Source organism: Eumetopias jubatus, unplaced genomic scaffold (assembly GCF_037043125.1).
Source record: "Eumetopias jubatus isolate StellerSeaLion01/CBP00866 unplaced genomic scaffold, mEumJub1_p1.0 scaffold_8, whole genome shotgun sequence".
In the NCBI taxonomy this organism is placed as follows: Eukaryota; Metazoa; Chordata; class Mammalia; order Carnivora; family Otariidae; genus Eumetopias; species Eumetopias jubatus.
In genome coordinates, this window is record NW_028274814.1 from 67388820 (window position 1) to 67415266 (window position 26447).

Genomic DNA, 26447 nt, shown 5'->3' on the forward strand with positions numbered 1-26447 from the left:
GTTAAGATATGAACATCCACTGTTAATCTGAAAACCCTTGTGGCTTTGAAATTTTCAAAATAAAAAGTTGTGGAATAGTCAGAGCAAAAAATGAAATACTTACATGGATAAAGAATTTTATAAGCTAATAAGAAACATAAAATGCCAGCATCTGAGCAATCACTGAAAAATACAGAAAGCCTTTAAACAAAACGGTCCTTGACTTTAGTAATAAAGGAATGTAAATTTAAATGAGTTGTCAGTGTTCGTCTATCAAAGTAGCAAAGGTTCAAAAAAGTGATAATGCCCAGTGCTGATGGCGGTGTAGCAAATTGCATGGGAAATATGGCTTGGTTCCTGCCATCTGTGTGCAGTCTGACAATATCTGTTAATGCTTAAAACCTCTGCTCTTTAATCACAGCCATTTCATTTAATGAATAAAACTAGTAAGGTAATATGTGAGTAAGGTTATATGTATAAAGTACGTGCACTGCAGTGTTGTCAATAGTGAAAACCATTTAAATGCCCAAGTCCACGTTTGGCTTTACAAACAGTAGAATACTACTTAATTATTAAACGCAGAAGTTAGTATATTGATATGGATACCATGATTGCTACATTAAAAATAAAAGCAGGTTATAGAACTACCCCATTTAAAGTAAATACTCTCATAGGCATAATGTTACATACCACTATTATACAGGTTTTGAAAACCTGATTTGGGAGTATCGAAAAAGGTGGGAAAATTATAACGGAGTGGGACTTTTATTTTTTATTTTTTAAATTTTCGGGGGAGAGTGGGACTTTAATATTTTTTTATTATAAACAAAGATCATATAATAGAAAATATAACAACTTTAATTTTAAACATCTTTGCAGTAATTTTTCCTTTAATTTCTTTGTATGGTGCATTATTAGTATAGTTTTATTGAGTTGTAAAAAACAAAATCTGTGGAGGGGGGCATCTGGGTGGCTCAGTTGGTTAAGCATCTGCCTTGGCTTTGGTCATGATCCCAGCATCCTGGGATTGAGCCCTGTGTCAGGCTCTCTGCTTAGCGAGGAGTCTGCTTCTCCCTCTCCCTCTTCCTGCCCCTCCACCTGTTTGTATGAGCTCTCTCTCTCTCTGTCAAAAAATAGATAAAATCTTTTAAAAGAAAATCTGGGGGGGGTTGCCTGGGTGGCTCAGTTAGTTGAGTGTCCAGGTTTCGGCTCAGGTCATGATCTCAGGGTTGTGAGATTGAGCCCTGTGTCAGGCTGTGTGCTCAGCGGGGAGTCTGATTGAGATTCTCTCTCTGCCTCTCCCTCTGTGCCCCCCTCCCCCGTGCTCATGTGCGTACATGCTCTCTCTCTCAAATGAATAAATAAATTAAAAAAAAAATCTGTGGAGAAACTAATTTTGGTCTTGTGTATTCTGTTTTCAGAGCAGTGGAAAGAGCTCAGTACTAGAAAGCCTGGTGGGGAGGGACCTGCTTCCCAGAGGCACTGGTATTGTCACCCGGAGACCTCTCATTCTGCAGCTAGTCCATGTTTCACCCGAAGATAAGCGAAAAACAACAGGAGAAGAAAATGGTAAATTTTAGAATTGGAATAAAAATTGTTTAAAAATTATTCATTTTTGCTTGTGAATTTTGCTTAAAAAATCATGAATTGATTAGACAAATCAGTGGCTATAATAAAAGCAGGAGTCCTGTGAAGAGAAGTGGAATGCATCATTTCTCTTATGAAAAAAGAGTAAGTTTTGTTTTGAGGACCATGAGTAGACTTGTTAGGAATAGTACCTTTTTGGTAATTCAGCTTATTAGTAAACTGTTACTAATGCTTAGGATTTAGTAAGTTACTGGGTAAATTGGAATCAGTTATTTTAAAGAAAAAAGTTGTGTCTTTTGGAGTGTTTTAATAAGCTTTTTTCCCTAGTGTTTAAAACAATGTTTTTACTTTCTAACTTTGATTTAGAAATTTAAATAATTTAGATTTTAGTTTAAAAGACTTTAAATACAATGAAAATGACTTTGCTTTTCAGTATAGCAGTGTTATCTCACCTTCCCTTTTTTTGGTCTTACCATGTACCTGCTAATTTTGAATCTTTTGCCCTTGAAGCTAATAAAATATTATTTTTAGAAAGGGTTTGGGTTCTTTTATTTTTATTTTTTTTTACTATCCTTCTCTTGCTAAGGCTTACCTACATAGCACATACTATTCTGATTTTTAAGATCCACCCACTCCTGCAAGAGTAAATGTGGAATATTAAGATAAGAAAATATATACTGTCCTTTATAGCAGTCTTTCTTTGGTTAAACTGAAAATATTTTGAGAAATGCTATGTCTATAAAAGATGTTAAATTGCTTATTAAGTATGTGTCCTATTTATATTAATGAGGTTGGAATGTTTGATGAAAATAATATACTTAATCTTCCTTGTTCAGTGTTTGGCTCAGACTTTCTGTCTTATAAAAGTCTGTAAAATGCTGTAATTATTACATTTGCAGCAGAGTACCATGTTTGTTACTTATCTGCAGAGATCTGTTTTCAGTGCACTTTCATTCTATTTCTTAGATTCTGACCTAAGAAGGGATGATAGTATTGATGAAATTGAAGTTACTTTAATTTGTATCTTATTTTTCCATTATTATATGATGGAACATTGGTGGTGATAGCCTGATTTTTTTTTTTTTAAAGAAGTAAAAAAAACCCTGTCATGATGTAGGAAAGTTAATCACTGAAGCAGGTTAATGAAGTTGTAGATGTTAACAAGTAATATTTTTGGATAAACTGCCAGAGCGTATGTAGGAGCCTCTTAATTGTATTAGGAAGTGTCTTGGTATATTATTCATTACTTTGCATTTCTGTAATATTTCTTTATTATTGAAATTCTGAGCCTTGAATTTAATCATTTTGAACTAACCTGTGGTTCAGCTTCATGTATATATATATATATGTAGAATAACCCTTAAAATTTCATTCCCACTAACTTATGTCATCAAATTTACCAAATACCTTAAACTAAGACTTTAAGAAACCATATGGCATTAATTAGGTCTCTTTCTTTTAACTTTTTATTTTCTTCAGTCACCATGAAAAGGGCAGATGATAGATATCCTGCCTCTCAGAAACTATTTGCAGAGCTAGGCAGTGTTTTTAGAAAAGGGTGTGCATTTCAGCTACAGAAATGTCAGTTCCTCAGTATCTCTGCTTGTATGTTCACTATGTTTTGTTCATGTGTCTCTTCTTGGTGGTGGTCAGCAAGTCTGCATATCTTAACCTATATATATATTTTTTTCAAAGCTTAGTGCTTATATTTTATATAAAAAAACACAAAACCTCACTTAAAATGACAACTCAGCTACCCAGAACACAAAATAGATTAAATAAGTTTTGAGTATTAAATTTCATATGTCCTATTAATAACTAGCATAGTTCCTTAGTTTCTCACCGGAGCCTCTTTATCCTCAGGATAAACAGTCTACCTTATCATAAATCTTTGTAACCCAGAGAAAAATCAGAAATAATGAAGCAAATAAATATTTAGTTAGCCACAAGAAGAGTATGAACTACCTGACAGTCTGACAACCAGAGAGGAGAAAAGAAGGAAAACATAACCAGATGGAACTTTCAAAAAAGAAAAAATCAGTCTCTAACCATTTTGTATAGGGATTTATAGCCTCAGAGGGCTTTGTTATGTAAGAAAGCCCCAAGTTACCAATAATAGGTTAGTTTTAGAATGACATGGAGTAGTATAATCCATTTTTAGATACAGGTCCATCAAAATTGATGAAAATATTTTAATGTTTATTTTTTTATTTATTTTTTTAAGATTTTATTTATTTGACAGAGACACAGTGAGAGAGGGAACACAAGCAGGGGGAGTGGGAGAGGGAGAAGCAGGCTTCCCGCGGAGCAGGGAGCCTGATGGCCCCGGGATCATAACCTGAGCCAAAGGCAGACGCTTCTAAGACTGAGCCACCCAGGCGCCCCCAAAAATATTTTAATGTTTAATAGACATAGTTTAATTATCAGGAAATTTTATTCAGTGTGGAAATCCTTTATTCTGCCAACCAGATATGATAATTGAGGTGTCAATGTATAGAATTCCTCAGCTTGCACCCCCTTTTGCCAATGTAAAAGAATTTTCTGATAAAATCTTACCAGAAACATTAGAGTAAGATGGTGGTTTAGTATGAACTTTGAACTTCATGATTATCTTTCATATATTTTAAGAAATAAATCAAGCTTTCCTCAGATTTCTTTTTTTTTAATTTTTTTTAAGGATTTTATTTATTCATTTGAGACACAGAGATAGAGAAGAGAAAGCATGAGCAGGGAGAGAGGCAGAGGGAGAGGGAGAAGCAGGCTCCTTGCTGAGCCAGGAGCCCTATGTGGGGCTCGATCCCAGGACCCTGGGATCATGACCTGAGCTGAAGGCAGACGCTTAACTATCTGAGCCACCCGGGCGTCCCTCCTCAGATTTCTTTTTAGGCAAAATCCAACAGTAGCATGCTGATTAAAGACGAAAATTGTTTGTGTTCTTTTAAATTCAATATATTCAATTTAAATTCAATAAATTAAATATATTTCAAAGAACATAATAATCCCTTATAAAGCTCAATCTTTGTGACTAGGGTAAATACTTGTATATATTTACTTTCGAGGTGTTGAAAGATGTGGTTGGTATGCTTTGTAGATTTTTTTGTACCAGGCAATTTATCTTTTCCCATAGTCATAGATATCAGATATATCAAATGTTTAAGGCAAATTTTTGGAGAGTGAATTAAGTTTAATCCAGTTGTGTTAGAACTAGAAACCAGAGGTAACACAATTAGTTGTAATGGAAAATAACAGTAAATTATGACACACAGTATGCTTCATTTATATCACTTAAAATCTCTACATCCCTTTAATTATAATTAATGGTAGTGGGAATTACAGTTGTAAATTTTGAGTAATTGAATGCTCTGTGCATTTGAAATGTGTTCAGGTTTCTGCACATTTGATTTTTTAAAGAGGTTTAAAATATTAGGGATAAGCACTAAACTTATCATTCTGTGCTGTTTCTCTTTAACTACAGACCCTGCTACATGGAAAAACTCAAGACACCTTTCTAAAGGTTTCCTTTATCCATTTGTTTTTGGCCCTTCTTTTTCTAGTATGCCTGCATGTGTGCTTATGTACTCTTACAGGCTGTGTCCGTTATTTTTCTTCCATTTTTATTTGCCTATCCACATTGATTGATTGCAGGTGGTTCTCGTTACCTCTTGGCATTGCATCAGAATGCAGGCTTTTTTTGGTGGTGAATGTAATTTATTTTATTTTTATTTTTAAAAACATGCTTGTTAAGCCAGGCCTCTTGTATATGATAAGGCAAATTAAAAACACCCCTTTGGTATGTAGTACTTGCTTCTGTGAGTTCTGTTCACCTGGATTACTCCAGTCCTCCAATGAGACTTCTTGGAAGAAGGTACTAAGCTTCAAGTAGGTGAGCATTTTACTTGCAAAAAGGATCCAGTTTTATTTACCTTATTTCCACCAAACAATCGAATCCCTTTTTCTTCAATATTTATTTGAATATCTTTTAGTCATTTTTATTTTGATTTCAGTGGCTGATATGCATTATTCATAAACTTGGTCATTAAGATATTTAAAGCTCTAAATTTGGCGAAAGCAGAATAGCTGTGCTTAGGGAAGGCAGTTAGGTTACCTTTGTACAATTAAACATGTCTAGTTTCTCTGAGAAAACTAGAACAAAACTTGCTCGCCAAGATTTAGACTACTTGAAACAGTGCCTACAGTGAATATATTTTCCTTTTTTTCAGCAAGTGCAGGAAGAATAGACCTATTACTGGAAACTTCATGGAAAATAGCGACTCTGTACAATAGTTATGCTAGGGTCTGTCCGTCCCACCCTCCTCCCCAACACACACTCATTTCATTCCTTTCCAACCTTCACTTCCAAAGGGGGAAAATCACCTTGAAAGTGCATATAAATCACAGAATGCACTACTGAGGGAACTCTTTAAAGGAACAACACATTGTGGCTTATAGGTAGTCAGTAGGAAACCAAATTAAAAAAAAAAATGGATTTAATAACTGTTTTCATTCACATACTGCAAATTTTTACCTTGAGGTATATGTGTAAATCTGTTATAATGTGCTTTTTGTGTTACTCAGTAGGATTCTTAGTTTTTCTTCTTTTAGCCATTTGCTTGAGTTACTTTCATTATATAAACTGCTTTATGTGTAAGGTATTTAAAAACAAAGCATATACTTCTGTTATGATATAATTACATACAAAATATGAAGAGAAGTGAACAATTTTATTTGTAGAATCTAGATTTCAAATCTAGATTTCTAAAGGAAGATCTGTGAGTAACTGAAAATAGTCACTTCTTGAAATATAGGATACAATTTTTAAAATATTGAAAGTATAATTTAGTGGATCTTAAAGTATTGCTTGTCAGTGGCAAAATTTTTAGAATTTTAGAAACAAATGATACTGTGTTGCCTTTTTGAATTCCTAAGATAAAAAGGTGTAATTCCCATAGTTCCCAATAAACGGAGTTTTCTTTTTCAGGGGTTGAAGCAGAAGAATGGGGTAAATTTCTTCACACCAAAAATAAGGTAATCAATCACACAAGAATATTATGAATAAATAACATGTTGAAAAATTTTTTTGTACAAGTATTTGACAATTTAGTTTCTTATCATTGGCGGTGTGGTATGTTACCTTGAAGCAACTGTTCCTTATAAAATAATCTTAGTAACATTTCTAACCATTGCAGTTTATTTGGAAAACACATTAAGTCGAGCTTTATTGTAATTTGGAAATTAACTGTTGTGGAATCAGGCAGCTTTGAAAAACTCATATAGAATTCCTTGGCTCAGAAAATACATGTATGTTAAAATTTGCTAATTCTGTGAAGCAGATCCGTAGACATTTTTGAAATTTATTAACCCCTCACTTAAAAACTTGATCTTACTATGAGTGTTGTGCTTTTTGTTTCAATAATTTTTAGCTTTACACGGATTTTGATGAAATTCGACAAGAAATTGAAAATGAAACCGAAAGGATTTCAGGAAATAATAAGGTAGGCATCTTTTAGAGCTGGAACATAGAAACGTCAGTAAATGTAGCATTGAGAGTATTCTGTATATAATGTATGATGGGCATTGTAGATTCATAGTCCTAGTATTCAAAACTAATGGAGATTTTCACAAATATATAAAAACTTTACTTAAAATCCCATTTCTTTCTTAGAGCTTTTATATACTATTAGATATTTCATTTAGATGTTTATTCTTGATCTTGTGATGTACATACCACTTGTATAACTTTCCTATTTAATACTGCTACAATAAATTTTCTTCATCTCATGGATTGTACTCTAACTCAAGAGGCATTATGTAACTTCTGAGATTTTGAAGACCTCTGTTTCTTACCTGAGTAAGGCTAGATTTACTTATGAAAGCAAAGAGAGAGGTTGTTTGAGTGAAAATAAAAACTAATGTTAACTGTTTTCCTCTTTTCTTATATTGTGAGAATTTGAAGTCAATTAGGTGTCCAAGATGCCATTAATCTTGACACCAGGCACGATCACTGCTTCCCATAAATGCTTCTGCTTTCCCTCCTTTGTTTACTCTTGCTACCTTTCAGTTTCCTTCCTTTAAAAAAAAATTTTTTTTTAAACCTCCATTCTTGTGTTATCCAGAGGCCGTTTAATCCCACAGGTGGACCCTAGCACAGTACTAATAATTCAACAAGTATTCATTGAGCCCTTTATTCTACCAGGTGCTCTGCTGGAGAGGTCCTGACAAAAAGGCATTTTGGGAGCCGTATTAGTTCTTTGTGCCTACTCAGGATGTTTAGCTCTCTGACCGACTGAGCTTTGTTTATTATTGGACTGGTAACCTTTGCTGCTGCTACCATACTTCCTTGCATTTCTAATTAATCATGTTGTATAGAAGAGGTAGAAAATGTGGCAAGGAGCTAGGTTAGCTTGTCCTCAGTCTTGTAATTGTATCAGGGATAATTCTGACTTTGGGGATGTTATTAATCATAATACCAGTCTGAATTCTCTCTTCCTGCATCGCCATGGAGTTACGGAACTTAGGAATTGGTGGTAATTTTACGTAAGACTAGAATTTAGAGTGGATGTGACTAGTGTTTCAGAAAGGAAAGTTTTAGTTACACTAAACTGAATGTCATGAAAGATTGGGTCTGTATACCAACAAGATGTTTAATTTATGGTGGGGATGTGATATACTTACCTAGCAGGTTTTCTACCCACAGCGTCCAAAGGATGAGAAGTCCCCTACCCCCAAATCTGTGAAAAGTCTCTCCTTTCTTAAGACATGTTTGTAATGAAGTAAATGATAACTTTGATCTTATGTAAGTAATTTTATATGTATAAATATCTAAATGATTTCATATGCCTAACATAAAGCCCTGACGGATTTAAAATATCTGTGAGATTGGAATTGTAAAGGCATTTGAGCAAAGCTTTGTATTGGACATGATAAGGGAGTGAGTGCCTGAGAAGTACACAACCTAGATGGGTATGCTGAATGTCAGCATATGACTCTGGAACATTGGTGCATTTGAAATAGAAAAGTAGTTTGGAGTAATCTAATATACCTCAGAGTAAAGGATGTTCCAGGAAAGCTTTCTGGGAAATTAACATTTTCATTGGGTTAATGAAAGAAGATAGAAGGTAGGTAAGATGGGAGGACGTTTTCAGGGATGAAGAAGGGCATTTGCAAAGATAAGTCATGCACATTTTCTGTGTGCCTTTTTACATGCAGCTGGCTCAGCTGTAAAACTTGTAGAGGGCCATTGGTGGAGAGAAGGCAACCTGGATAATAATCTCAGTCTAGGGGAGAGAAGATAGAGGTATCTCTCACTATCCAAATTCTCACTAGTTGAATTCAGGGATCTGAAGATATGGATAAATTTTCCGAGGAATCTCTTACAACATACACTTTTGCTACTTGATATTCAAAGTTTAGGAACCAAGTTGATTTGGATAACTTGTTACCCCGTGCCTCACTTTCTACTCAAGAACCTCATACATTCGGATAATGATACAGTTTTCTTTTGTTCAGCACTAAGTCTATTAAACATATTGAAGAAGTTGTGTCTGTTCAGAATCAAGAGAAAAGAATGTGAAGTAATGCAGGGGAAATACATTTTGTATATTAACGTTATAGGATTGGATAAGATTATCACCTGGTATATGGCTGTCTGTCTTACTTGCCATGTATTTCATCAGGTTTTGATTATTGAAATGTTCATGGTTTAATTCGTATTTAAAAGCATCTAACATCTATCTGCTTGAAATGAGGTGTACTTTAGCATTTTATATTTCACTGAAATTTTAATGTGATTTTAATATGATATTTTAAAACTTATTTTTAGGGAGTAAGCCCTGAGCCAATTCATCTTAAGATTTTTTCACCCAATGTTGTCAATCTGACACTTGTGGATTTGCCAGGAATGACCAAGGTAAAGATTAGTTGTTATTCATTGTGGATTTGATCATGTTTGTTTGCAATTGTGGTGGTTTTTGCTTGACCTCATATGAGAGTAATCAGCTCCCTGCCCCCCCCCCCCCCCAGTCAACTTGGTCTATTAGCAGCATTGATATAGTTGAGCCCTCCCTTCTCCTAGAAACACTTTCTTTACTTGGCTTCCAGGATAACATATTCTGCAGGTTTCTTTCTAGTCTTATTGGCCACTCCTTCTCTGTCTCTTTTGCTGGTTTCTTATCTTCCTAGTGTCTCCACAGTGAGTGCCTCGGAGCTGTTTTTAGACCTCTTGTCAGTTGGGTACACTTACCCCTCCTTGATGATTTCATCCAAACTATGGCTTTTTAAATATATGAGTGTCTGTATGCTGACAGAATGTAAACATCTCCAGACTTGTATATCCAACTGTCTATTTTACGCTGAAGTGTCTAATAGGCATTTCAAACCTGATGTGTCTTACGCTGAATTTCTGACCTATCCCTCAACCTTCTCGATCCTTCTGTAGTCTCCCCCACCTCAATAAATGGCAACTCTCTTCTATCCGTTGCTTAGCCAGAAAGCTTGTATTTCATCCATGACACTTTTTATTCCATACCCTACTTTCTCAGAAGATCCTTTTGGCTCTCCTTACATTGAAAATATATTCAGAATTCCATTATATCTTACAAATTTATAGCTACCATCCTGATCTAGCCACTATCCTGTCAGCTGGATTACTGCAATAACCTCCTAATAGGTCTTCCTCATAACCTCTTCTTAAGTAAGCAGCCAGCGTGATGCTATTAAGGTGAAAATTAGATTGTGTCATTCCTTGGCTCAAAATCTCTCCAATGGCTTTTCATCTCATTCATGGTAAGGGGGTAAGTTCTTAAAAGAGAAAGTATCCCTGTTATTCTTCTTTTTCTGCCCTTACTGTTCATTCTGCTGGAATATTCTTCCCCCAGATAGCTGCATATACCTCTCTGTTATCTCTTTCAGGTTCTGCGCATTCTCTTTTTTTTATTTAATTTTTAATCTTTTAAAAAATATTTGTCAGAGAGAGAGAGCAAGCAAGCATAAGCAGGGGGAGCAGCAGGCTTCCCACTGTTTGCTCATTCTCTTAAATGTCATTTTCTGAATGACTTCTTCCCTCATTACTCTATTTAAAAGCATAATCCAATAATTATTTAAAAGTATAATCTTCTCTAATCATTCCCTAGCTTCTTGTTCTGCTTAACTTTTTTCATAGCTCTACCACCACCTAGATACTATATATATGTATTTGCTTATTATCTACTTCTCATCATTAAAATATAAACTTTATGAAGACAGGAATTTCGGTCTTTTTTTATTTTTATTTATTTATTTTTAAAGATTTTATTTATTTATTTGACACAGTGAGGGAGACACAGCGAGAGAGGGAACACAAGCAGGGGGAGAGGGAGAGGGAGAAGCAGGCTTCCCGCTGAGCAGGGAGCCCGATGCAGGGCTCCATCCCACGACCCCGGGATCATGACCTGGGCCGAAGGCAGACGCTTAATGACTGAGCCACCCAGGCGCCCCTCGGTTTTTTTTTTTTAATCACTACTGTGACATATCTGATGTAGAACAGCACCTCAAATATAGTAGGCTGCCAATAAATACTTGCTAATTGAATGAACAAATGAATTTGTCTCTAGGCAGTTATCACTGACCAGTCTTTTACATGGTAAACTTTTGATATTTGCAAGAGATACGTTTTGAGACTTTCATATACTACCAAATTCATATATACCACTAATAGTAGTATATACTTTCTTCATTTTAACTCTCTGTGAATGGAGTAATACCTATATTCTGTAGATCAAATGGGGGTGGGGGAAGCTGAGTTGATTTTTATTATTAGTTTCTTGCTCATCTCTGTTTGGTTCAGGTGCCTGTAGGTGATCAACCTAAGGATATTGAGCTTCAAATCAGAGAGCTCATTCTTCGGTTCATCAGTAATCCAAATTCCATCATCCTTGCTGTCACTGCTGCTAATACAGATATGGCAACATCAGAGGCACTTAAGATTTCAAGAGAGGTAGATCCAGATGGTAAGGACAGATGTTAATATTGACTGAGATGCTTGGTTAACAGTGGTAAATCTACCCTCAAGAAAGGAATACTTATTTTTAAAAGTAATTTTTTTAGCTGTTAATATAGATTTAAAAAATAATGTATTCCTATTTTACTTAGAAATAGAAATTCTGATGGAAAATAAAGTTTTAATGGGTTAGTTGCTATATAGTCAAGGCAAAAACACTTTACGTAATGTTCGTATTTGTAATGGTTGCCTCATGATTTTAAAATTATAAGATGGGCTTTGCAAAGAGGGTTTGTTTTGTATAAATAAAATGATTTAGATTTTTGAATGGCTGACTTCAAAGAATAACTGTCGTAATAGGTAATCATTGTAGATTCTTATGGTATAGTAGAAAACTGTGCTATCTACATTCTGCAGAGGTAGAATACATTTAGACAAGACAGAGGAAGTTCTTAGAAATAAAGGTAAAATCCTTTTATGAAGCATTCATAACCCCAAGGATTATGTTCATAAATCCTGATTTAGTTCATATTGTGGGTCAGTGTTATGGTATTTGACTAATGCTGTGGTGTGCATCTCTTAGTATATATAAAATGGCAGCTTGTAGGCGAGTAGTTATTATTGGTGCTAATAAATGTAGCTTTGCTTCATACAGGAGCTAATTTTTTTTTACTGAGTATTTGGAGGTTCTGTGAGCTGTGTCATGTTTCTTTTTTCCTGCTTTGAAGAAGAATTTGAAATAAAAATCTGGTAGGAAAAGTTAATGCTATAACTGCTAATTAAAATTACCATAAACAGTAATTTTTTTAAAGTTTTTTTTTTTTAATTTCAAGTTTTTAAGAAATTTTTACCACACGTCATTTTAGATTAAAAGGTAAGCTCTAGCGGCACCTGGCTGGCTCAGTCAGTAGAACATGTGACCCTTTTTTTTTTTTTTTTTTAAGATTTTATTTATTTGAGAGAGAGGGAGGCAGCAGTAGCTGGGGACGGACAGAGGAAGAGGGAGAGGGACAAGCAGACTCCCCGCTGAGCCTGGAGCCCTAACAAGGGGCTTGATCTCCCGACCCTGAGATCACTACTTGACTGAGCCACCCAAGTGTCCCTAAAATTAGTTTTTAAAAAGTATTTGTAAGCAAAGGTTAGAAAAGCATTATCAAAATGATGACAGAGGTAATGTTGGAGGGATTATAGATGAGGATTTTTCTTTATTAATACCTAATAGCTTTATTTAATGGATCATTTTCTTTTCTTTTTTTGCATTTACCAGGTCGCAGAACCTTAGCTGTAATCACTAAACTTGACCTCATGGATGCGGGTACTGATGCCATGGATGTATTGATGGGAAGGGTTATACCAGTCAAACTTGGAATAATTGGAGTAGTTAACAGGTTAGCAATCAAGAATGGGATAAGAACTGCAGCATTCGCATTTCAAAGCAGATATGATTTTTTTTTTAAAGATTTTATTTATTGGGGCGCCTGGGTGGCTCAGTCATTAAGCGTCTGCCTTCGGCCCAGGTCATGATCCCGGGGTTCTGGGATCGAGCCCCGCATCGGGCTCCCTGCTCAGTGGGAAGCCTGCTTCTCCCCCTGCCGTTCCCCCTGCTTGTGTTCCCTCTCTTATTTGACAGAGAGAGAGAGACAGCGAGAGAGGGAACACAAGCAGGGGGGAGTGGGAGAGGGAGAAGCAGGCTTCCCGCGGAGCAGGGAGCCCAATGCGGGGCTCGACCCCAGGACCCTGGGATCATGACCTGGGCCGAAGGCAGACGCTTAATGACTGAGCCACCCAGGCGCCCCCAGATCTGTATTTTTAAAAGCAGCCTAAAATGTGATATTATCCCTCTTTTCCCCTTTTACCATAATCTTGGTATTGCTAGGAATTCATTGCTCTAAAGGAAGAAAAGAGATTCATGAAAGCTTCCTGTGGGCATTTGTAATGGAAAGTGTTTTTAAAGTAAGTAGTCCATAAAATGGAAGAAAATTTAATTGGCTTGAAAAATTTCTGCTTATTATGTTATATATGAGGGGTGCACTGGATAAGAAAAAAAAACAAACGTATTATTTAATTTGCATGCAATCAAGAAAAAGTTTGTTAATAAGGTAGTAGGATTTAAATAAATTGGTCTAACACCTCTGGCATTAGTGATCCTTCATAATTGCCAGGTTGTGACTTGGAGTTATTTTATTAAAGGTATCCTAATTATAAATAGCTGCTATCAAAAACTGTAGAAAGGAAACTACTATTGAGTGTCTATGTTTTAGACCCTCTCCTGTGAGCAGTTTGCAAATGGTATCTCTTTGAACCCTTACAACATCTCTGTGAGGTAGGGGTTGATGTTATTTTATAATCAGAAGACTCAAGTTATACATCTACCAAAGTCACATGGTGAAAGATTTCAAATGAAGATCTCTCTTAAAGACTTTATAAAGTAGGAAGCACTGAAATTAACAGGAGATCTGGGTTCTACTCCTAGTTTGTCCATAAACTAGATATATAATGTGGATTTAAATGACACCTAACATCTTTGGGTCTTAGGCCTTTTCTAAATGACAATGTTTTTACTAGTGATACTGAAGATCCTTTACAGTTGTCTGCTTTATTCGTATGTCCTACCTCACCCATACTTCAGCTTTTTTTTTTTTAACCCGTCCCCCCTTTTCATGGTATAAAACTGTTGCATTTGTAAATGACTGCTCTTTAAGTTAATTATTTTTGGTAGAAATTAGTTGTCTGTATATGGATAAAATATACAGCTGGTTATCATACTTACACTTTTTTTTCACCTGTCTGTCCCTGTTACTTCAGAGTACTGCTTTTGACAGGAGTTAATGGTAACAATGAGGCCTAAACTATTCAGGTATTACAAGTCACAGATTGAATTTTGGCGGAAGTGCTTAACGTGTGACCTTGGGTAGGTTAATGTCCCTGAACCTTGGTTCCTTTGCTGTAAAATGGGATAATACCTACTGCATAGAACTATTGCAAGAATTAGATAACACAATCCATATCGGGCATTACTACAGTGTCTGGTGCTACCATCATCATCTAAGGTATGTAGAGGACACAACTGACTTTTAATTAAACAGTTTGTTATTTTTCAACCTTAGGAGCCAGCTAGATATTAACAATAAGAAGAGTGTAACTGATTCAATCCGTGATGAATATGCTTTCCTTCAAAAGAAATATCCATCTCTGGCTAATAGAAATGGAACAAAGTATCTTGCTAGGACTCTAAACAGGTAACATTTTTGAGGTCCTTTTGGTTTGCCAGTAGGTGTCTGAGAGCTCTCATTTTTAGTTCCTGACATTTTCATGACATTCTTGTGTGTACAGTTTCAGGTTTTGTTACTTGTACAGTAGGTTCTTATAATGTAGATGTCTTTTTTTAATTCAGGTGGTTGGCATTAAATTATGTAGTCTAGGAATGCTCAAGGGAATTTTTAAAATGTCTTAATTATGAAGTTCTTGACAGTCAATTTACTTTTGGTAATAGAACTAGGTAGCAGATGACTTAATTTCCACTTGGGATTTCAGGACCTAAACTAAAATGTGTAATTTTCACATAATTCTTATTTTAGGATGTCTTCTTCTATTCTTACTCATAAAAAGAATTTAAAGTATATACCTTGAATCCTTAATACCCACTGATGGTAGAGGGACTGGAAAACTTTTCTAGATAATTTATAAATGACTGAAATGAAAGCTGTTTTCTCTTACCTTTGTCTTATTCCCTAAATAATTTAAAGGCTGATGGACTTGGATCTTAATAAGATTGATTTTCACTGTGCTAAGTACTCATTGTAAAAGATAAGTCAGAAATCACATTTTTTTCAATTTATATTTGGTTCTCTAGCAAATGCTATAGTTTGATGGGTTGAAGGCAAATTTAAAAAGTGTTGACCAATTGTCTTTGTTTATGTCATTTTTTTCAGTAAAGAAGCATTTACTTCTAGCCCAAGATTGCATTATTTCCTGGCAGGACAAATTATTTGATAGCTTTTACCATTATTGGTATTTTAAAAATTTGACTTATTTGGGTCTTCAAAATACAGTTTTACTTTAAATCTTTTCTTTCTAACCTTTATTAGGTTACTGATGCATCACATCAGAGATTGCTTACCAGAGTTGAAAACAAGAATAAATGTTCTAGCTGCTCAGTATCAGTCTCTCCTAAATAGCTATGGTGAACCTGTGGATGATAAAAGTGCTACTTTACTCCAACTTATTACCAAATTTGCCACAGAATATTGTAACACAATTGAAGGAACTGCAAAATATATTGAAACTTCAGAGCTGTAAGTAAAAAATTTCTCTATGGATTTGGTTACTTGAATTGCTGGGTTACTTTAGCTTTTGTAACAGTGACTTTAACTCTGAGATTTTCTGATTGTGATTTATTATCTGCAGAATAGTATTTTGCAGAAATTACAGGATGATGTCTGATGTACGTATAAAAATGCTTTGTAAATTTAGGTAAACCACAGTAAAAATTTCAGTTTTTTTTTTAAACAAGACTTTGATAAGAATTTAAAAATATTTGGTAGTTTAACTTTTTAAATGTTTGTTTCTTTAATAGACACACTATAATTTTTCATAAAAAAAAAAATGCAGATAAAAAGCATAGGAAGACAAATTTACTTAATTCCACTATGCAGAAATAGTCCCTGCTAATTTTCGCATGAACCTAGACATTTTTCTCTGCATCTGTAAAACATTATAAATGTATTTCAAAAATGAGATCAAAATACTGTCATGCTATTTTGGAATCATTTCTTTAAATCACCGTGTCACAAACAACTAATATTAATTATAGATTTCTATAGTCAATCTTAAAAATTTACATGGCATTTTACTTTTTAGATACACTCTCTTTTCTTGAACCAGTACTCTACTAGTGGTAGATCGTTTTTATTCCTACACATATATAAACAGTGCTGTGGTGGACTATTTTGGGGGCATGTAAGCCTAAGTAAACACTTCGGCTAAATTCCTAGAATGGAATTACTGTGTCACAGGGTAGGAACATCCTAAGTCTCTTCCTGTTGCCATACTGTTAGTAGATTGTATTGTTTTACTACTAGCAGTATAAAAGAATGTTCGTTTCTCTGAACTCTCATTTAAAAAAAAATCTTTTAATTTTGAAGTAATTATAGACTTCCAGGAAGTTACAAATAAATGTACCTTCCTAGGTCCTGTTAATCCTTTACCCCATCTTCCCCAATGTTGACATTTTGCATAACTATAGTACAGTAACAAAATGAGAAAATGGACACTGGTACAACCCAGAGCTATTTCAGATTTCACCACTTGTGAACTTACACACACACTTATGTGAATTTTCTATGTACTTTTGTGTGACCCAGGTGGCCTTTTATGTGAGTTAACTCCATAAAGACAGTATTGAACTAATTGGTGAATGGTGGGTTATTTTACACACACACGCACACACACACACACACACACGGCAATATTGAGGGAAATATATATTACATATATGGCATATTGAGGGAAATAAAGATTACTAAGATGAACTTTTAAAAACTTTATTGGGGGGCGCCTGGGTGGCTCAGATGGTTAAGCGTCTGCCTTCGGCTCAGGTCATGATCCCAGGGTTCTGGGATCGAGTCCTGCATCGGGCTCCCTGCTCCTTGGGAGCCTGCTTCTCCCTCTGCCTCTCTCTCTCTCTCTCTCTCTGTCTCTCATGAATAAATAAAATCTTAAAAAAAAACTTTATTGGGTAAGGTAGAACAAGGTAACAGGAGGCACAATTATGTGGCAAACAGGAGTATAATCAAGTATTTTTATTTAAATACTTATTAAATATAATACGTACCCAGAATGTGCTTATAACATATATAGGGAGTTTTATAAGTAGTTAATAAAGCAAATATCTGTAATCATTTAAGCCTTTAAAACATTGAAGAGAGACCATTTACATTTCTCTCAGGGACTGGGAGAGTGTCATAGTTAAGAATGTGTTTGGGGCACCTGGGTGGCTCAGTCATTAAGCGTCTGCCTTTGGCTCAGGTCAGGATCCCAGCGTCCTGGGATCGAGCCCCGCATCGGGCTCCCCTTTTGGTGGGAAGCCTGCTTCTCCCTCTCCCACTCTCCCTGCTTGTGTTCCCTCTCTCTGTCAAATAAATAAATAAAATCTTAAGGCAAAAAAAAAAAAAAAAAGAATGTGTTTCTGTTGGGCTCTGAATAGAATTTGGGAGGCAATAAGTAGAAGGGTGTTTTAGGCTTTGGGACAGCAAAGCGTAGCGTGGGTGTATTTGGAGAAGGGCATGTGCGCGACAGGATGTCACAGGAGGCAGGCAGCAAAGGCATCTCAGAACAAATCATGGAAAGCCAAAAATCTTCAGAATTTGGAGAATTGACTGAAAGAACACTTTCAGTCAGAGGAGTACCCATTTTAGAAGGATAATTCTAGTTGTTAGGGAAAATTAGGTGGAGAAGGAGAAGGTTGGAGGCAGACTGGTAATTTAACCATTTTTAAGTGTTAAATTTAGTGGCATTCAGTTAAAGTCACAGTATTGTGCAATCATCAAATGGCATCTATTTCTATAATTTTTTATCACCCCAACAGAAACTCTGTATCCATTAAGCAGTATCTCTTTGTTCCCTCCTCCTCCAGTCTCTGTGAATTGGGTAATTCTACGTATTTTATATGAGGGGAATCCTACGATATTTGTCCTTTTGTGTCTGGCTTATTTCACTTAGCGTAATGTTAGGCTAGTAGCTTCTGCTCAGACAACTGTAAGGAAGTCGTGCATAATAGAGATTTAATTTGTTTAAAGCAGGAGCAAACCGTAGCCCATTGGCTAAGAAGGATTTTTACATGGTTGAAAAAAATTCAAAGAATATTTCATGACGTGAAAATTATGTAGACTGCAAGTTTTAGTGTGCGTGTTTCACCGGCACACAGCTGTGCTTATTTGTTCATATTTTGTCTGTAGCTGCTTTTGTGCTCAGCGGTAGACCGGAGTCGTGTAGCAGACGCTGTGGCCCAAAGGGCCTCAACTATTTACTATCTGGTCTTTTACAGGAAAAGTGTCTGTGTCTCCTGTAAACTGTGGATCAACAGAAATAAAGAAGATTCTGTGTTGTGTCTTTTAAAAAGCTCATGGTCAAGAAAACTAGGGCAGAGAAAAGATGTTTAGTAGTTCTTAGTGAACTGATGTTTCTGACCAAACAGTTATCGTGTGTGTCCATGCACACAAACTCACACATATACATGTGATGAATGCCTTTTTGTTGACTCTTCATTAAAAGAAAAAATGAAGAGAAACTGGTTCATAATGGAGTTGAGAACACATGGAAATTATCTAAATGTAATTATTTGAAAATTTCTCAGAAAATAAGACCTTAAAAGCTTATAGGAAGACTTCTGACTTGTAGCTTCTTTCCCTTTTAGTAATAATAGAAACCATATACTTCATTGCCTTTCAGATGCGGTGGTGCTAGGATATGTTATATTTTCCATGAGACTTTTGGGCGAACTTTAGAATCTGTTGACCCACTAGGTGGCCTTAACACTATTGACATTTTGACTGCCATTAGAAATGCTACTGTGAGTATGCTCAACTTTTAGAATTTTTTGAAAAGAGGTTAAAGGTTTATTATAATTTTTAACCCATTAGCTATATCTTTTTAAATGAATTGTATTTTTGCTCTTGTACTTGATATTAGGAAGCACTTTTCATGAAAAATACCAAAAAACATGATTTATTTTAACCTAGGGAAGAATTAAAATTTTGTGTAGCTATAGTAAGAGCTCAAAAATTTTTTTAGGGTCCTCGCCCTGCTTTGTTTGTGCCTGAAGTTTCATTTGAGTTACTGGTCAAGCGGCAAATCAAACGTCTGGAAGAACCCAGCCTGCGTTGTGTGGAACTGGTTCATGAGGAAATGCAAAGGATCATTCAGCACTGTAGCAATTACAGTACACAGGTAACTGCGAAATGTCACACATGTCAGGTGAAGTAGTACAAGGCAGGAAGTGCTGGTTTCATGGGGTGGGAGGAAACATGGAAGATGGGCTAAAGGTAACTTAAAATCTGCATTTTCCCGATCGGAAAGTGATTTGAAGTAGTATGCTTAAATGTAGCTTAAAGTCTAATTCGCTGTTTCGGTGATGATTTAATTTTCCTTTAAACAAGGCAGACTGTTCTATTTTTCTTTCTTCCATCATTTGTAGGAGTTGTTGAGGTTTCCTAAACTTCATGATGCCATAGTTGAAGTAGTGACTTGTCTTCTTCGTAAACGGTTGCCTGTTACAAATGAAATGGTGAGCTGTTATTTTCACAAATGATCATTGTAACCACTGTTAAAGAAGTTTTTTGTACAGCAATAGGAGTACGTTAAAGTTTAGGCATGTTTCCCAGTGTATTGGGAAGAAAAAGAAGTGAACCTCTTATTTCAAAGGACACTTCGGTAATTCTGGCATAATTTTTCTTCATATTTCAGTCATTGTTAGCCTGCAGCCACAGGTTTTCATGAGATTGGAGTTATTGTTGGGGACTGTGAATAACTTTGCTCTACTCTATAGCACCACTGATCTAATGGAAACTTAGTTTTATCTTCAGCCCCAGTTACCTGAGCCTTATAGCGAGCTATTTTAACTCTGGTACATCAGGGTCATTTGGCCACTTCTTGTTTGCTTATTTGATGACCCAGTGCTGTAATATCATGGTTGCTTGCTACTATTTTGTGGGTTGCTGCTATCCTTAAAAATGCTGAAATTGGTAAAAATATGGGATAAGCATTTGAGATTGCCTTTATGTCTCTATTTGTTGGCTGAGTGTTTTATTTCCCTTTCTGGTAACTAACAGTGCATTTGGGTCCTTGGCTCAGGATGGTGCTGAGCCCCGGTGGAGGTTTACTAAGACTACAAAACCATCCCTGGAAGTGTAGAATGTGAGCGCTGCTCGGTGTTTCCGTAGCAAGCGTAACCCCCAGCCCAAGGGCGCAGGGATACGGTTAGCCTGATCTCAGAGCACAGGATCATTGAGGTTTCCTTTGTAGACGCTTTTCACCTTGGTTCTTGACGTTTTAGTGCTCTCCTAATGCCTGAGATTCGTTAGGGCAGTGCAAATGAAGGAGTTAAGCTCTGCAACGCTGGAGAAATTAATTTCAACTTTCTTTTTGGATTATTGTCCCATTAGGATTTCAAACCACATATAATATTTAAACTATGTGTGTCTAATTGAGGCTAATCAATCATTATCTCAGGTCTTTAAATGGGTCTTTTACTCAAATAAACATCTTTTATATCTGATCATGAAATGTTTTCTTGTTGAAACTGAACTGAAACTTTGAGACGGACTAGCAGATGATCTGAGATTTTAATAGCAAAATTACATAAAGCCTTGGAACTTAAGATTTGCATCAGGGAATTTTTTTCCCCCTAACAAAGTACTTCTGACTACCTTAAGGTTACTTCCTCCCCTCCCCCTTTAGAAATGCAATCTTAGATGCTGAGATACAAATAATTCAAAAGATAGAGCAAATTATTATATGGTATAACATGCCATCAGTTGGAGTATAATTATTGAGTATTGATTTAGGCATCAGGGTCCCATAGTGTCTTTTCTAGAACTGTTTACTAAGTTTCATGTTTCCTAAAGTAGAATTAGGTCGACATATTTTTAGCCTAATTTTATTTTTTTCTAGGTCCATAACTTAGTGGCAATTGAATTGGCTTATATCAACACAAAACATCCAGACTTTGCTGATGCTTGTGGGCTAATGAACAATAATATAGAGGTAAATACCATTTGAATTGTCACTTTTGAGAGGAAAAATCTGTTGTAAATCAGTTGTATCAAATTTACCGAGCATGGGATAACGATAAAACACACATGGACCATATTATTGTATGGTTACATTCCAGGAAGTATGCTGAGGGCATTACATTGTTATGTTAAATCTAATTCCTAAAACCACCTGGCAGCATTATTCTAAGTTTCTGTTTACACGACTGCAAGTCAGAGGGGATCTGGGATGCACTGATGTAGTGTGGACTGCCTGCTCCCTTTCAGTAACTGGTGTGGTTTATTCAGGTTCAAGAGTGGAAAACTGAGTGAATGTTTAAAATTGTTTTCATTTGGCTCTGAAAGCTAGGAAGGACATTCCAAGATTTACCCAAATTAATAGTAAATTTTCACCAGTACTGGGGTGGCTGCATTTCATGGCTCTTTTTTTTTTCCATTTGAGGTGAATGTTGCAAGTTGTGTAAGCTCTCACATGGAGACAAGGCTGGTGGATAAAGCAATTTATCCAGATGCTATTTTTGTTCTCAGCTACTTTTATCCAAGAACAGTAAATTTTTCTGCTACTCCTTAATCCAGTAAGACCTTCGAGTCCCCTCTTTTATAAAATTTCCTTTTATGCATATGGGAACCAGGGAGGAAATTGTAAACATGGAATTTGGGAACTGGAAGGGACCCTGGGTCATCAGCTTCAGTTCTTTGGTTAAACAGATGAGGAATCTGAGGCCCACAGATGGTAACAGTGTTATTTTAGTGCTTATTTTGCTGGGCACTGTTGGAGAAAAGAAGCACCTTCTCTTTAACAGGTATAGGGAACTATTTTTTAGCTGCTTAGCTGAGGTGACTCAGGTGTCAGAAAAAAAATTTCAAAGCGGACATGAGTAAGGCACATTAAGGCACTTTAAAGCACTTGGAAAGTGCACTAGAAAACAGTTATGTTAAAAATGAGTGTGTAGATACTGTCTTAGAATAAGGGTTTGGTTTTTTTTTTTTTTAAGATTTTATTTGACAGCGAGAGCAGGAACACAAGCAGGGGGAGTGGGAGAGGGAGAAGCAGGCTTCCCGCGGAGCAGGGAGCCCGATGCGGGGCTCGATCCCAGGATCCTGGGATCATGACCCAAGCCGAAGGCAGATGCTTAACGACTGAGCCACCCAGGCGCCTCTGAAACCAGTTTTCAATGGAAAACTGATGTATGTTAGTTTTTGTAATACTGACAAGGTTATTTATGATTTCAGCTAAGTTTTGTTTTTTAAAGAAATGAGCATGTCTGTTTTTAATGATTTCATGGCAAAGAACTGAACTTGGATATTCTCATTAAATCTTTACAACCATCCTTTGAGGGTAGATAATGTTAACAGACTACAAAACTGAGGGCTTAGAAAGAGTTGGTAACCTGTCCAGTTAACAAAGTTAAATTAGCCAGGACTGGTGTCCAGGCCAGCTAAGGTCATAACTGGCTGGTAACAGACTAGGATGAGAATTTCTGGGCTCCACATTCTCCTGCCTTTTGCTTCGTGTCCCTCTTCAAAATGTACATTTTAATTATTCTGAAGATTGTTAAAATCCAGTTTTATCATCTATATTTTTTGAATCACTGGATTCCCTCATGAAAAAAATGAAAATCAGTCAAGTATCTGTCAGAAGAAAGTCTTACCCGTAAACAGTCACTGTGGAAGCTTGGTTTAACATCTTTTTTTGCAGGTTTGAGAGTGCTCATGAAATGGCTTCTCCTTAGGAGCAATTTTGACTTTATTTAACCTAGATGCTTTCCTTTGTCACTGCCAGCAAGAGAGCCAGAAACACCCCCCTTTCTCTGTTTTCATTCCTGCCCCTCTCATGGTGCTTGACATACAGTAGGTTTCACTACCTACTGATTTGAATTTAACACAGTTTCTCAAGCTTTGTACCAGAGTTACCTCGTAATACTGGCCAATTTGAAGAGTGGGTGGTCAATCAGTCAACTACATTAGGTTACAGAAAGGACTGTTTTTCACCACTACATTTATTTCTGGGAGATAGTTTAGGATAAAGAAAATGGAACGTCCTTAAAGGATAACCTCTCTCCACCACAGGTATTTTGGGTTTTGTGTGTGGGAGTTGTGTGAATTTCACACACAGGTGTGCAGGAGGGTTGTGCACACGTTTACGTGGGGACAATTTACATCATTGACTCCCAGCGGGAAAGGCAGAGATGTCAGCCCATCGCCCCTCAACTGAGAATCCCTGGTCCAGGGAGCCACTGTTACTGACGTTGTATTGTATCCTTCAGGTGTGTTGGGCAGAAAAAAAGATTGAGAAGCATTGGGTTAAATGATTTCTTGTTTGTTTTAAAATAAAATTGTGACATGAGTCCCAGCAGTGAGAGGATATACTGTAAGTTATTCCACACTTTTCGATTCAGCTGAACATTTTTTAGTAGGCTTCTCAGTGCTCTGATAATCACTTGGGTTTTGTTTGGTTGTGTTTTATAGGAACAAAGGAGAAACAGGCTAGCAAGAGAATTACCTTCAGCTGTGTCACGAGACAAGGTAAAAAACTAGTATTTTTAATCATATTCCCAATATGCAAAGGATTGGTAAGCCTTACTACTACTCAGTCCTAGGAGGAGTATTCTTTTCTTCTTCTCTCTTTACTATTTCATTGGAACTATTTCATTGTTTGAGTAAAGGTATGCAAGTTCAAAAAGAGGTTGAGTAATTTAAAGATAAGGGTATCTTGAATACATTAGAAAAAAATGCTTTAAGATGGATTTTAAATACCAAGCTTTTTTTTTTTTTTTTTAAGATTTTAGAGAGAGGGGAGGGAGGGAGAGACAGAACCTCAAGCAGACTCCATGCTGAGCACAGACCCCCACACAGGGCTCGATCTCAAGACCTGAGATCATGACCTGAGCTGAAACCGAGAGTCAGAGGCTTAACCGACTGAGCCACCCTAAGTATCAAGCTTTTAAAACAAAGTTTATGGTGACTTTATCAACTTTGTAAAATTAGTTGAAATGACCAATGAATTTACCATAACACGAAGGTATTTTGGAGGGAAGATAATAGGCAAATAGGTTTTAGTTTTCTATTAACGGTTACATAGATTAAAATGCATGTAAACAAATCTGTTACCTTGAATTCTTTACCAGAAAAGACCTTACCAGATTCTAGAAATAAAAATGAAATTTTTGAATTTGGATTTTCCTTAGTTATTCCTCTGAAGGCGGCTTGTAACAAAGATGACAATAGTACAATAGGGAAGAATAAACAATTTTATATCCCATGGTTGCTTTTCTCATGTTACTTTACTATTTTGATACAGAGAAGAAAAATTTACACTTACAGAATGTTTCTGAATGCATTTTTGGCATCCTTAAATTTTCTTTCCCTGCATTTTTTGCCTTTAGTCTTATAAAGTTCCAAGTGCTTTGGCACCTGCCTCCCAGGAGCCCTCCCCTGCTGCTTCTGCTGAGGCTGATGGCAAGGTCTGTTCTGATTCTTAATCTAAGCCTGCATGCCTAGTTGTTGGTGCCACATAACCATCTGGAAACACACTGTACACTGAACATTAATGTGGGATGTTGTGCTAAGGTTGGATCATTTTGGTCTAATAGGAATTTTAAATTATATAACAATGTATACTTCATAAATTACTGCTGACATGCCTTTCTTTTGCTTGCAATATAGAAGATGCACACGGAAAAATAAAGAGGAAATTATCCTGCACTTTTGAAATTCAAACTATTGGTATTTAAATTTTGCTTGTTAAACTGCATGTTTTAACATATCTTTTAACAGTTAATTCAGGACAGCAGAAGAGAAACTAAAAATGTGAGTCTCTTGCTTCAGAATGGAAATGTACCTTTGGTTCTCACTGAAACAGTCTTCACAACCACTCAAGAAGCTGTTTGTATAGTAGCATCTATCTTGTCTATGTTCCATTTTTTAATGTTTCTCTTACCTAACTAATCCTTGTAAGATGGCATTAGTTCTAGTTTTAACATTTCTTTTAATAACAACAGGCTTTCCTCCTAGTTTTTATTTTAATACTGTGGTAGGGAATTAAGATTCCAGAGATGGAAGGTAATACTTCTGAACCTTTCCTCTTTAAAGGTTCTGAGATCTTCTGTTACTAATGGATCAGCCCCTCCTTGCTGCTTGCCTGAGTGGCCATGCAGTATGCCTTGTCACCCGAAACCTGGGGCTTAGCATGTGCCTCAGCAGCTGAAGGAAATTCAGAGCAAACAGGGACTGGGAGAGTTTGAGACTGTCAATTCTTGATAACCTTTTTTGGGGGAAAATGAGATAATCAGTAAATTATTCAGACCCATCCTTATTTCTGGTTTGTCTGCCTTCAGCTCCTTTCCTCACTTATCGTCCAGATTTAAGGTTCTAAACCTCAAAAGTTTACAAACGTCTTATCCTCTCTCAGCCCACTGTGCTCAGGTTTTACAAACCATCTAAATCATTGCTTTAAGTTTTATTTCACTCGTGGCATCAGCCTGAATTTGCTTACCTTCCTTTTCTTCTTATCATTCGTGGTGTAGTTAACAGGCATTTAAAAATATAATTACTCCTTTTAAGATTAGTGTATAAAAATACTGCCTATATTTGTATTAGAGGATAAAAATACTGCCTGTATTTGTATTAGAGGCAAATTTGGGCTAGGGTTTTGACTCAGAACGATACCCCAAAATGACTTTTTAAGAATACATTTCAGGTGTGCAATATTATAATTTGACATCTGTATACAATACAGAGTGATCAACCCCAAAAGTCTAGTTAAGCATCCATCACCTTACAGTTGACCCCCAATTTTTCTCTGTATCTGTGAGCATTTATGTTTTGAAAACTGATTTTTTTTAACAATTGCCATAACACACTTCGGTTAAAAGTTTGGATGCCATCTTAACTCCATTTTAGATTGTAAGATCTTTTTAAAGAGCATCTAAAAACATTCTTAAATGTTGGTGAGTTACTGTTTTTCCCATTATCCTAAACATTTTTTCTTTTACAAATCAACTAACAGATATCCTAGAAAAGAAGGTGCAAAAGTACTGGTGATTACTAGATTTCTTTCAGTAGATCCTTAAGAGCATAGTGAGGAAACTTACCTTGGGTTTATGTCACATTCCACATTTTAGGCAGTTTAAAGTCAC

At 36.1% G+C, this 26447-nt stretch overlaps 2 protein-coding genes across 5 annotated transcripts in view; one reads left to right on the forward strand and one right to left on the reverse strand.

Moving 5' to 3' along the window:
* DNM1L (dynamin 1L) overlaps window positions 1-26447 on the forward strand; it is a 49766-nt gene that overhangs the window by 19975 nt on the left and 3344 nt on the right. Inside the window, exons 2-16 of one of the 4 annotated variants that reach the window (XM_028113181.2) lie at window positions 1401-1548; window positions 6545-6591; window positions 6987-7058; window positions 9386-9472; window positions 11387-11549; window positions 12807-12927; window positions 14647-14778; window positions 15628-15834; window positions 18989-19109; window positions 19331-19486; window positions 19734-19823; window positions 21209-21301; window positions 23779-23835; window positions 24696-24773; window positions 25087-25119. In XM_028113181.2, coding sequence (XP_027968982.1) covers window positions 1401-1548; window positions 6545-6591; window positions 6987-7058; window positions 9386-9472; window positions 11387-11549; window positions 12807-12927; window positions 14647-14778; window positions 15628-15834; window positions 18989-19109; window positions 19331-19486; window positions 19734-19823; window positions 21209-21301; window positions 23779-23835; window positions 24696-24773; window positions 25087-25119 — 1605 coding nt within the window. The remainder of the gene's footprint in view (window positions 1-1400; window positions 1549-6544; window positions 6592-6986; window positions 7059-9385; window positions 9473-11386; window positions 11550-12806; window positions 12928-14646; window positions 14779-15627; window positions 15835-18988; window positions 19110-19330; window positions 19487-19733; window positions 19824-21208; window positions 21302-23778; window positions 23836-24695; window positions 24774-25086; window positions 25120-26447) is intronic. The other 3 variants (XM_028113177.2, XM_028113178.2, XM_028113179.2) reach the window with 3 other exon arrangements.
* YARS2 (tyrosyl-tRNA synthetase 2) overlaps window positions 17378-26447 on the reverse strand; it is a 32041-nt gene continuing 22971 nt past the window's right edge. The window contains exon 6 of the transcript XR_003610805.2: window positions 17378-19806. The gene's annotated coding sequence lies outside the window, so the exon portion shown is untranslated. The remainder of the gene's footprint in view (window positions 19807-26447) is intronic.